General features: G+C 42.2%; 1 protein-coding gene across 1 annotated transcript in view; it reads left to right on the forward strand.

Moving 5' to 3' along the window:
- The window catches only part of LOC131285454 (uncharacterized), a 127894-nt gene extending 115451 nt beyond the window's left edge, over positions 1 to 12443 (forward strand). The window contains exons 4-5 of the mRNA XM_058314310.1: positions 11650 to 11946; positions 12052 to 12443. Coding sequence (XP_058170293.1) covers positions 11650 to 11946; positions 12052 to 12443 — 689 coding nt within the window. The remainder of the gene's footprint in view (positions 1 to 11649; positions 11947 to 12051) is intronic.
- Positions 12444 to 12806: the final 363 nt, after the last annotated feature.

Genomic DNA, 12806 nt, shown 5'->3' on the forward strand with positions numbered 1-12806 from the left:
TGAAATTGATCCGATAGTTTGTTGCGGCACACGCGCCACGAAGGCGATCGGACCCCGGAAGCAAATGACGGTTAACATGAAGCTAATATATGACCCCATTTCCGGAACAATTCATGTTTATTTGCCCTTTCGCTGTTCTGTTAGTGGCTGGGGACTTAAGTGAACGTGCCTAGTGGTGTTCGTTTCAGCGTTTGTGTTTGTTTATGCCTCATCCCGCAAATTGAGACATAACGACATGACGAAATCATGACATCAGCGTGTTATTTAGAATGATTCATTGCAATTGAAAAGGAACAAGCTAACTAGAAAGTCATAAAAAAGATATTTAAAGTGGACCAATAGTAACCAAATTAAATCTATATCTATCTCAATTTTTCCAAGGATGAATTTTTTTAACTATTTTTGTTGATATTCTCATACTTTTTACATCCCTCCCGAACAGCTATATTTTAAGAATGAAGAAAAAATTATAAATTAAGAACTTTAGAACAAGTTATCGTAAAAAGTAGTACACGAACTTCTTAAATAAATAAACATCATGTGGTGAAATTTAAATTTCCCACTCTAGGGATGGGAAAACGGGTAGCCCCCATACTACCTCCAACTTGCTGAAAAAGTAAAAATACAATATTACTAGCAGCAATTTCGCAACTTTTGTGGTTACTAAAAAGAAGGGCCATACTTGCAATATGAAATCTCTTCTGCAATTCCTGGACTTAAGACAATAAGCGTTCATTCTTATGACAAACATGCATTGTTTGATTGAAGGGAAGTTATTTTTTTAATCATAAGTTTGTTGAACTCATTTTCTTACCATGTTAACTCTTTAACCCTTACCTAAATATTGCTTGAGGCGTAGAAATAATTTGATGGACTGTCATCCTACATGAAGTAAATGAAATGGTTGCTCGTATGCAATCTCGTAACCCAAAAATGGTAGAAAAAAATTGAGTATCATTTATGTAACTGTTATGAACACTAAATCGAAAGGTTTCATACTAAATTTTCAAATTCATCCTTACAACTGCGGGAATGTCAGAAAACGTAAATTCATTAAAATTGAGCTGATAGACATACGGTGAATCATGCGTTGTTTTTTAAAAGTCCTGTTTTTATACTCATAGTTCTCGATTGAGTTCTCGAAAGTGATACTTGGAAACTTAAGATAAAACGAAAACATTTCTCATATCAAAAATTTTGTTTTCCCGGATGAAATGTGGTAAATCAGCTGGTAAAAATATAAACAAGGTGTAAAACGATAGTCAAACCTATTTTTGTAGGTATTTAAGAACGCATTTATCGCCTGTAAATATTCAACCTCAATTATCGCCCCGAGGTTTCTCGATTGGTATACTTTTGCCCTAATCAAATTATCTTTAAGCTCTCATTTGAACAAATTGCATGATGATTAAACGTGGTTCACCAAAGCGCCGTATTTCCTTCCAAGTTTATTTATATATACAACCCTCGGTGGCACATGGCCGCTATAATTACTTCCCATCAAGCAAGCAACGCGGCAATTATTGTGCATGCATGGCTTGGCTGCATTTGGGAAGTGCATATTGAGTATGAAATAATGTCCCGATGGGCCACGTGTTCGCCACGGAAAAGTCGACGGCGGCGAAGGGTGCGCGCGGGGAAAGCTCGCCCGGGAAAATCACGCTGCATCGGGTCGGGCCTTCGGCACGTTTGCTAGGGGAACATAATTTTCTTTTAATCAATGCTTCGGCTTTAATTTAAATTTAATGACACCATCCGTGCCAAGACTTCGTGCCTTCTTGGAGCGGTACGTGCATACGCGAGCCAGCCACCTTTGCTCGCTTCGCAAAATCCACACCGAAACAGCTCGACGTCATCGTTCGTGGTTCATTTAGCAACCGACCCGGAACACTCCCATGCACGATGACGACGATGATCGCTCGTTCAGTTCTGTTTTCCTGGGACCTCCTTCCCCTTCACTTGCCCGCAAAGGAAACGGATCATTTGAAGTGCTTCCGAAAAGTGCCCGAGCAACAATTCGAAACAGCGTACTTCCCTTGTGGGCGGTTTGTCCTCGGTTTCCTTGGCGGGCGCTTTCCGAAGGGACTTCCCGAAACGAAACTCCCGCGTCTTCGGGAGCGAGGTGAGGGAGGGAGCGTCGCGGGGCGGAAAGCTGGGATTGGGTAAAGATGAACTTTGAAATGATTTAAATTAAATTAATTTTCCCTCCGGTACACCCGGGTTGGGCGCACGAGTCCCGGAAGTTCCTCCTCCCGGTCCGGTGCTTGCGTCGGCAAAATTAGCTCCGGCAAATTGAGTCTTTTCAGCGGACAACGTGCATTACGCCCGGCGCGCTGTTCTGCGCTTTCTTGCGAGCTCCGTTTCCGTTGGTCATTTCCTTTACCCAGAAAATCCCATTTCCAGAATTGGCAGGGCATTAGTTTATCGCATCGTTTATTCTACGGCAAAAGTTTGCAATTTCCAGCTTCGTTCCTTCCGGTTTCCTACTCCTTTTCTTTCATTTCCCACTAATTATTGCGACCATTTCTTCCTCCCTACATGAAGGCAAAGTTTCCAAAACGATGTTAGAAAAATGGGTATCATTAAAAATTATGTGTTCCATGAGTCGGTTATTCTATTACAAACGCACTTGAATCTTCTCGAAACTTGAAGTGTCTAGAGAAAATGATCTTTGACTAAACGAAATGAGGAGTATTTTATTGTATTTGAGATATTAATTTTATTCGATAAATACTTTCCAAGAAATATAGCGATATAATTAAAAACATAGTAACATTCTAACTGCACGACGATTTGAAAATCTAGCATCAATTTAACTGATAAAAGTTCATTTTCCAGTTCGATTTCTCTTTTTCCATTTTTATGAATTTGTGAAAAACTAAGCAAAACACTTTCTGAGACAACAAGTAAGACGAAAGAAGTGTATAAATTCTAAAACCATGAATTGAATTAAACAATCAAAGGTAATTTCAAGGAAAATCACAAGAAGGAACTTTTCTCTTCAAACGTCAGCGTTCATCTTCGTATCACTTTTTCGAGTAATTGTAATTTGATTTTGTACGGTCAAACTCTGAATGGAGACTAATTGACTTCTTGTTAATTGAATCTCTTGTTTATTGTACGAATTACAATCTGTTTGTTCATCAGATTATTCAACACATCTATTTTTCTTGTCTTCTATTCCGCAACTTATCCTGTGAAAAGTAACAAATGCAGGCTTAAGTATTCTTTTTTTAAATAAAAAAGTTTACAATTCAGTTCAATACCTTTAACGTCTGAATCGTAAGGGTAGGTCGGAAAGAGTATAACGAATAGAAAGAGAATATCAGTGCAAGTGTAAAGTAAATTGTACAGGCCTTCGAAAAGGACGAAAACAGAAATGCAACGCGCCTTTAGATGTGAAACTACGAATTATTTTTCCATTTGCCTGCACAACACGCCGTGGAATGGACACGATCCGTTGTAAAACACTGTTGTAACATAGTTTTTCATTCTGGTGCCCTCCCACCCGCTTCTCAGGGCCATCGTTTTTATGGGCTGAATGTTGTTTTGCATCAAGCTGTGGTGCTTTTTACTCCTTTTTGTGATCCTTTTTTATCGCTGCATCGCCATTCCTACGCCCTATAATGCTTAATTGCATTTTAATTCCTAACACATTGGACTGTAATTACAAAACCACCCATCCTTTGTAACTTCCGCTTTCGTAGCGATCTTTGATTCGCCCCTCGCGTGCCTCCATGATTCGTCCTCCGCCACTCAACGAGCCCGCTTAGTGATGTGATGATTGTATCGGGTGCTCTAGATCTAGGGGCATAAAAAAAAACCGCCGTGGAAAGGACGAGAGATGGCAAGGATGGCAAACGGCACTGTTTAATATGCACCTTGCAGCGCTACCCCGTGTACGTTTATGCATCCTTTTTTTCCCCCCCGAGTCGCATCGAGCTTAAAACCACTGCGGAGCGCGACTGCAACCTGCCACAGATTAAAATAGCTTTTGCTAAGAAACGACCCATTGTTCGCATTGTTGCTGCTGGCGTGTCTTTTGTGGGTGCCCACATCCCCCCCCCCCTCTCTTCCCCCATCAAATGGCATGCTTTTCTTTGCATCTGCCTGCCATTGTGTGCAGTTGCTTTTACGTGTTGTTACGCCACGAATGTCCCTGACATTGCAAAGCCATCGAACGGCAACCGGATTACACTGCAGGAGAATCATAGCGTTGAGAGAAAGAGAAAAAAAGCCAGCTTTTCCTTTCCTGCGTACCATCACGGAAGGCTGGTGGTAAATGGTGGAATAAAAATTCGCTTTCCTTGCTCATAGTCCGCAGCTCAACCTCCCCGGACACACGACACGATGCTGACAGCCACGTGCAGGTGTAAATTATGCAGTTTAGATTTAATCAATTTCGTGCCTGATACGGTAAAAAAAACCGGCAGGAAAACCACGCTGCACTATTGAGTAAGGAAAAAATGCAGATTTCCCACACACACACACATGGCACGTATGGGTTAGATCGTTGTTATTCACGTCCGTTTTTTTTTCTCTTTGGCAGAAAGCATGGAACGTTCTATGGATGAATGAAGGAATTCATTTTAATCTATTGTTTTAGATCATGTTTTCCGACCTGAGTTTTGTTTTTTTTTCTCTGCAGACGGTGGCAATTATACGGGACTATGGTGAGGCAGTTTGTTTTCACCGTCTCTACGATATCATTTCAGTTGGATGAGTTTGATAAATTATAAAAAAATTTATTCGTCAGAAAGTGTTTGGACAGCTAAGACAATATTTTTTTATACAATTTACTTATGTAATGTTATGTTATTATAAATAAATAAATTATTGATACGGCTTGGCCGTTCCAACTAAACATAATGATAAATAATTAAATGATTGTGTAATGCGATAAAATGCTATCGTGTCTCAACTAATATTTTCAATTTCAATTACAAATTATTAATTTATCGGAACTTATTACCTACATAAAGCTTAAAATTAAACTTAAAAATTAAACACTACGTAGCAGATTTCCATCACGTTCACCATAGAATGCCAGTTTGTAATTTTTTTCAACTCGTATGTGCATAAACCAAAACCATGGTTTGCTTGAACTTTCACATTTTCCAAATGGTTCACGGTTAAGTTTAGTTTTCTTCTTTTTTCCTCATCAATCTATGTAGCATTCACCCCTTTATGATCCACAAGCCGTCCTTTTTAGCACAAGCGCAAGTAACTTTTGATGCATGTTTTCAATCACATATATGCAACTGTTAAAAGCGTTGAAAATCTTTCACTCACTGCCAGATAGGAACGAAAACACCCCATGCCATGTTTAAATTTAACTCTCTATGAATAATTCATGCAGGACGCTTAGTACCGGTGCGTCAGGCGCCGTTAAGTGCGAGAAAATGGATGTGTTTGGTGGAAAAATAATGTCCTTGAATATACTTTCTTTTGCTTTCGCTTGCAGCAAAGCCGCAAAGTAAGGCTAGTGGTCGCTTTAGTGACGAAAAGTAGCGCAAAATGGGAAGGAGAAAAGTAGTAAAAAGTTGTCCAACTTTACCCTCTCCTTCCCACCCCGCTTGGAGCGGACGATTAACGGCGTTTTACGATTTCACGAAGTAACATTTCCATATGTATGCCGTGACTCGGTCGTAAAGGTCAGTTGTGCGTTTTTCTTTTCGTGACTACATCTATAAATGTGCATGCTCACCATCGCCGGATGCCAAATGTACAGTTAGTGGTTTCGCGGTAGTGTCCATCTAAGCACGCCGTGTACTGAGATCCAACCTTAGGGGTGGGATGACTTTTTTAGAACTATTTTCGCACCACGATGGTCCCATTTACTGTTTGCGTTTTCTACCGGCAAACGCGACAATGCCACTGTTTAACTTTGGATTTTTTCGCAACTTTCAACTCTCGGCACGAAGGATTTGGATGCGGGTTTTATTTCGGTTTTATTTTCTTTTACCGTGTTGTTTGACAGCGCTTCACACTTTCCGAAGCATTACCAAAAGCATGCATGTTGCACTTGTTGGTACACTATCTGATTTTTCTCTCCCTCCTCTCGCCGTTTTATTTGATAACTCCCCCCACTTTCATCCTTCGCAAACGCTTGCCAATTTTACGGTTGGGAGCGAAGCGTTTTGTGTACTACTGCAGGAAGCTGTCCCCAAACGGCACGAACTCTATTCCTTTCGAAATTGCATAAGGGTTCGCATGGTAGTGCTCTTGTTTGGCCAGCAAACGGCTGGAAATGAAGGAAAAGTAAAACTAATGCAGAAACTGTTTCGGAACAGGTTGACCACCGACCGTCGGTCAACAACTCGGAAAAGTGTGACAGGGTAAAGGCAAGCAAATAATGAAGTCTAGCTGCTCCTTTTCGTGGTACGAAAAAAGCGGTGAACATTTGTTGGAATTCTGATTCACTATGGGACTATTAAAGAATGATGTGTAGATTTTCATAGGCACCAGTTTAATTAATTGCCTCACTGTGGCTTGTTTCCAGGTATTTTTCATTGAAAGAGTAAATAAATCAATTTGTTCTAGAAGCTAAGTAAATTAAACTTGTCTTACACGCATCTGAAAATGAATTACAATGAAACCTTTTAGCTGTGGAATTTTGTGTTCAAACATATACTCTCAACTTTATTTCGATTAAGATACGGTTCACAAGACGTAGTCAAATGTGCAATATTTGCGTGTAAGATCCACATGGTCAGTTGCGTGAAAACAACAGAAATTGTTAATCTCATTGAAGTGATTCCTTGTACAAGTACTCTGAGAAGTTGGCCATGGAGTTCAAATTTCTTCCTCTTCAAAGTGGGATCCTATTCACAGAATCGGATTCCGATGCGGATTTCAGTGAAATGTAATAAATCCATCCTCTCGGCGATGTTTCCTTACAGCGCTCAGTGAAAGCAACCGTTCGCTACTTCATTTACATCCCCTCGTTCCGGGAGGGATTTTCGTTTCCCTTAAGCTGCTGGATATTATGCTTCCGTTTCGCTTTCCGACATTCCGATGATTTTCGAATGCACCTACATACCACCTTCGTTCCTGAAAGATTGCGTTGCTAAGTAAGGAAACGGTTTAAAATGAACTCACTCTACACAAAAGAAATACCCTTGAATTGATTGCAAAGTTATAAAATCTTTCTATTATCGCAAAGGATAGCCTCGTTTCTTCTCCAGCTGCTTCCAGGTAGTTCTGGTACCGGCCTGGAGTGGCTTGAGCATGGGGCGTTTTTCCCAACTATTTGTATCTAGAACCTTTCCCATTTTCCGCTCACCTAGCTGAAGGCCGCCTAAGCCGGGTCAAGTGGATCCGGGAAGGAAGGCATCCCAAAAATTGAGAAACCGTCGACGAAAGGCTAATCCTTTCATTCTCACGCTAACTAAAGCTATCAGCCAATCTTTCCAATGAATGGAAGAACGAAGTGAAGTGGAAGCGGTGTACTCCACTGCAAGGGGAGATCGTACGAAAGTTACATGCAGCTTGTACAGAAAACGAAAAGGACAGACGGAAAAGACGTAATCCGGTAAAAGCATTAGTGCTCGATTAATTAACATAAGAATCGGCCCTTTCCGAAGTGCTAAAACGAAAAAGCAAAAACTAGGACACAGGCATGAATCGAAGAGTAGAGTGTAAAGCTGATCGCAAAAGAAAAAAAAACAAACCAAAAAAGGCACCCAAAGGTAGCAAAATTCGTTTCGATAGTAATCCTTCTGACGAGCAATCCAAACGTTGATTTCGGCTGTAAGAAAGTGTGTCCAGCAACTGAAAGGGTTCGGAAACTCTTGGAGGATTTATTTACGGCAGTTTTCCTTCGCCACTCCATTCAACGGCGACGCTCAAGTTTGACTGCAAATCATTGAATTTATCCTCTGGGCTAATTCTTTGTCGCACAAAGAGCAAAACTTTCGTGTAAAGTCCTGTCCCTTATGCTTTTAGAGCCCCCCTCCCTTTATCCCCCGCGTCTTCCACGCGTTGACGTGGAAAACAAAATCCCCGGTAATTGAGTAAGTACTGAGTAATTGTCCCTACCGTGACCCCGATTTCCACGAAAGCCGTCGTCATACACGGCAAAGGGTGGTGCGGGCTTGGAAAAAACAAACCAAGAGACTAAAAGCACTGGCACATTCCTTCATGGTGACCTCTGAAGGAAGAAAAAACAAAATGAATCCTTAGTCGGACTAATTGGAAGCGGATGCCACCCGGGTCACTTATCGGGCGCCAATCTGTCGTTGGCCGACGTTCGTGACTGTTGATTGATGCTTTGAATAGCGACGATTGGAAGAAGAGAATCTTTCGAAAGCATGGATAATAGAAGGAGCACCACTTGCATTTTTAACACGATTTGTTTTTTTATAGCTCCTTTAACTTACATGTTTAAAGTGACAGAACTTTTTTGTAACAATAATTAAGAAAATGATTGTTTTTTAAACCGTTTTAAACAATTTAAAACAAATTGTAAATGAGAAGTACAGATGAACACACATTAAATATCCAGAAAACTTTATCGTGATTTTGACGAAGGACAAAATTTAAATCCCTGCCTCTACTGGCCGTTTGACCCTGTTTGTTCTCCTCTTATCCAACTGTGGCGATCATTCATTTTTTCTCCCGTTGATGAATTTCAGAACTACGTGTAATAAAAAAGAGATGGTCAGAACAACGGTCCCTAATGTAAACAGTTCTTGGTGACGGTGGTAATGATAATGAAGGAATTCGACCGAGAGAAAACATAGCCTGGTGGTGAGCTGTTTGGCAAACAATTCGTCCAGATGCTTCCGACGGGCGTATCGCCGTTTAGCTTTGATGGTGGGAAAGTGATACCGCACCGTGGAGATCCTGTTTTTAGGGTCCACCGGAATCCGCAGCGCCGCAATCTGATGTAAGCGTTGCCCGAAATGAATCGCTGTTGATGTTTAATGTTAGCCCACCCACTCCAGGACGGGTGTAAAAAAGTAACCATGGTCCCACCCTCCCCCTGTTTCACGGGTGGGTGGACATTAGTAGCGATGGCACTTTTTCCCCGGTCGAGTTTTATTTTTCACGCCTCGTCGACGACGCCCACCCTCCTACTTAGTAGTTGTTTTCCATCCCCAAACAAAAATCCTTCGAAAAGGATATGCGTACAGACGATCTCATTTTTCATCCAGATTTTACCGAAACGAACCCTCAGAGATAAGTATGCCACGCCCTGGTTTGAACAAGAAGAATGGGGTCTAGAACTACGGTCCAAGGGGGTGGGGGACTTGCTGGTGGCACTTGGGGTGGAGGAGAAAGTTAATTAATTGTAATGCTTAGCCCAGTCCATCCCATGAATCGCACACTCTGAATCAAGTGTCAGGACACAGGCAACCCCGAGGTAGTAAATATTCCCTCTGTCGGATGAAATCGTGCTCCATCGAGCTGCATAAAGGATTCTGTGGAGAATGCAACTGTGAAAGACAACAAGTATCGTAACGAGAGAACCATTGCACGGTACGTGTTGTTTGATCTTCAAACACCAACAATAGAGGTGGTTTGAACATCAGTAAGTTAAACCGCTTCGAGCAACAACTGGTCTTCGTATCGCTCCCACCGCAATGAAGTGTCAATTAATCAAACCGTAACACGCAATATATCAATAGGTATTTATGATATGTTGTGATGTTTACCTTAGCAGTATCAAAACATACCGAACAAAGGTACGGGTCCAATCGGCATAGCGATGGAAGTTATGGGATAGAAACAATCATCAACAAAGGAGACAGCTGCAATAAACAATCATACAGACAAACAATCGGTCAAGTATGCATAAATGGATTCAGATAAAATCAATTTAAGAGTTTCTTAAGCCATTTTTTTTCTTTAGTTTTTATAAACAGCAAGTTTTATGAATCATAAGTCTTTGATTTACGTTAACAACAACTATATTTGTTTTTCGAAGTCTATCTGAAAAATGTCGTGAATGTTGTACTCGGCTTAAAATGGTGCAAACGCTGTTTCTTAACACAAAGTCTTCCTTCCATAAATAGTGGAGAGAATTTTCAAAGATATTTTAGAGTTTAATTTGTTTGAACCACCCCTTCGGAAATTGGGAAGATTGACATTAAAAACAACATTTTGAGAAAAGTGTATGTACTGTACTTTTAAGCAACCTTACAAATGTTAACTTTAAGTTTACATTTCGTAAAACGTATTGACATAGAAACGTACAACCCAGGACATATGCAAGTGTTGTAGATGCCGATGTTATTTGTCTCTTATATTTTTCGCTTAATATGAACAGCGAGCGCTACAAACCTATTGTTATTCGATAATTTTTTGGTATACTTTGATATTGATTTATAATTGTAAATTTTCATCATTAAAGCACATTTAGAATACATTTTTTTGCTTTGTTTTGGTCTAATCTTTCCGTTTGAAGTGCCTTCACGGGCAACTGTTTCTTTTGTTCTATGCAGATTATTTTGCTCCACGCCGACCTCGTGCACAAAATTGATCAAAGAATTTAATAATTGAAGAGCGATTTCAAACGTATTTGGTGATCATGAAAAATCAAAAGATCAACATTTGTGATTTGCACTTTACATAAAATATAATTTATTAACAAGATAGATTTGATTCTGTCAAAAGAAGTAGACAAAAAAGCAATGAAAATGAGAAAAAAATAGGAGGCCATTATGAGCGCCAAGATTAAGATGATAGGGAATCGTTTTTAACTTGTTAAGGCAGAGTTGGTGAAAATGATGAATTTTTAAAGCTACATAGACAACAACATGCAACTAATGGAAAACATATTGTGTATTACTTATTAGATCATAGTGTTGTTATGAATTTCTACAAATAATTGGTCATCGAATCTGAATAAAATTTCGACCGGTAATTATAAAACACATCAAATGAAGTTAACATAAATTAATAATACTTATACTGAAAACTTCAAACATGTTTAATGGATTGCTAGCTCTTATAAAACAAATAAATCCAACTTTGGTCTTTGGTACATAAACATTTAGGGAAATGGAAAAGTTTGAAGGGGCTTGACTACCCGTCCGCTTTTAACCCCGAAATAGATAGATCCGTCTCTGTGTAGAAATAACATTTATTTGCATCCCCGTAACCTATTAGCCTTGAGTTAAAACTTGGTAAATGGCGGTGGATCCGAAACTTTATCTAACTTCGTCAGCAATCGATTGAAGTTGTCTTTTTGTCATCGTTATGTCATCAATTCACTATCTAACGGTGGGAATAATCACGGCAGGGATTGCAGATGCCACAACCAATCGATAGATTCAATCGTCCAAAATGACTCAAACGTCATTCGGGGTCGTACCATACGGCCACACGATGGACCCCGTAGGCGTTTGACGACTCAATAAACCTGCCCTAAATAATCATCGCCATCGTTGTCTGCGTCGTAGACGAAGAAGTTTATCTGCCTCCAACGTGATTACGAGCTCTAATTCGTGCGGCCTCGCCGGATCAACCGGATTGACCTCGGTTGTTGGTGTTGGTTGCGTGCTTGCTTGCTTGCTTGCTTACGACCACATTCCCCAGTGAACGAGGATGTTCTTTGCAGCTCCCTGATGACCTTTTCCAGCAGGTGCAACTCTGACTTGATTGAAACTGACCAAGCGCTTTTGTTTTTCGTTTCCTCCGCAGTCCCGACGGCAACGATCATCGGAGGGCCGGACCTGCACGTGGACAAGGGCAGCACCATCAACCTGACCTGTGCGGTCAAGTACAGCCCGGAGCCGCCGGCGTACATCTTCTGGTATCACCACGACGAGGTGATCAGCTACGACTCGAGCCGCGGCGGCGTGTCGGTCATCACGGAGAAGGGCGACGTCACGACGTCCCATCTGCTCATCCAGAACGCCGACCTGGACGACTCGGGCAAGTACTCCTGCTCGCCGTCCAACGCGGACGTCGCCAGCGTACGAGTGCACGTGCTGAACGGTAAGTAACGGGCGCGCCGGCACCGACACAATTCTCTACCACTCTCACTAAACACCACGCCACCACCACCACCACCACACACGCTTCTATTAACGCTGACATCAGTTCGGGCGGTCGTTTCAGGTGAACATCCGGAGGCGATGCAAACGGGAGGTGTCGGGGCACAGCGGGCCATCATTCCCTCCGACACCCGGGCGCTCCTGGTCGGGCTGCTGCTGCTCACGGTCGCCCAGGTCGTGGCCCGCCAGTTGCACAATCTTTTCGCTCCAACGCACCGCCGGACTCCGACGTCCACCGCTGCCCGGTCACAAGCGAGTCAACGTTCGGGTCTAGCGAAACCACTGGAGGCACCGACAACGACGACGACGACAACGACGACGTCCCTGGCGACTCCGACACCGGGGTCGGACATGCCACACTCGAGGCAAACTTTGCGCCCCAATCCGTGTGGCAGCGAGTTCCGGCGGCGGCTCGTGCGGTGCGATAACGAAAGATGATAAACCACTGTTTCGGGCCATTCGCACCGCCACCAAGGGCCCCGCTCACCGGCAGTTTATCGACGTTATGCGATTTTGTGGCCGTCTGCCTTCCTTGCTAGCCGGGTGGCAGAGGGCCAGCACTCCGTTCGGAATGGGAAAAACGGAACCGCAAGAACGGGAGGCCACCGGTCTTTATTGTGGCCTGGCGCGATAAGATTCATCCGAGGTACGTGGGGTCTGCTTTGTGCAGCCTTCTCGACGTCCCACCGACTGTGCGGTGGTGGTGGTGGTGGTGGATTAGAGCATGTCGTTTTTATTTTCTGCCATCTGCATTTGAAGTCTTATTTAGTTTCAGGGCTTTATCTGGCGAGATTTCGTTAG

The sequence above is a fragment of the Anopheles ziemanni genome, chromosome 3, assembly GCF_943734765.1.
Source record: "Anopheles ziemanni chromosome 3, idAnoZiCoDA_A2_x.2, whole genome shotgun sequence".
Taxonomy (NCBI): Eukaryota; Metazoa; Arthropoda; class Insecta; order Diptera; family Culicidae; genus Anopheles; species Anopheles ziemanni.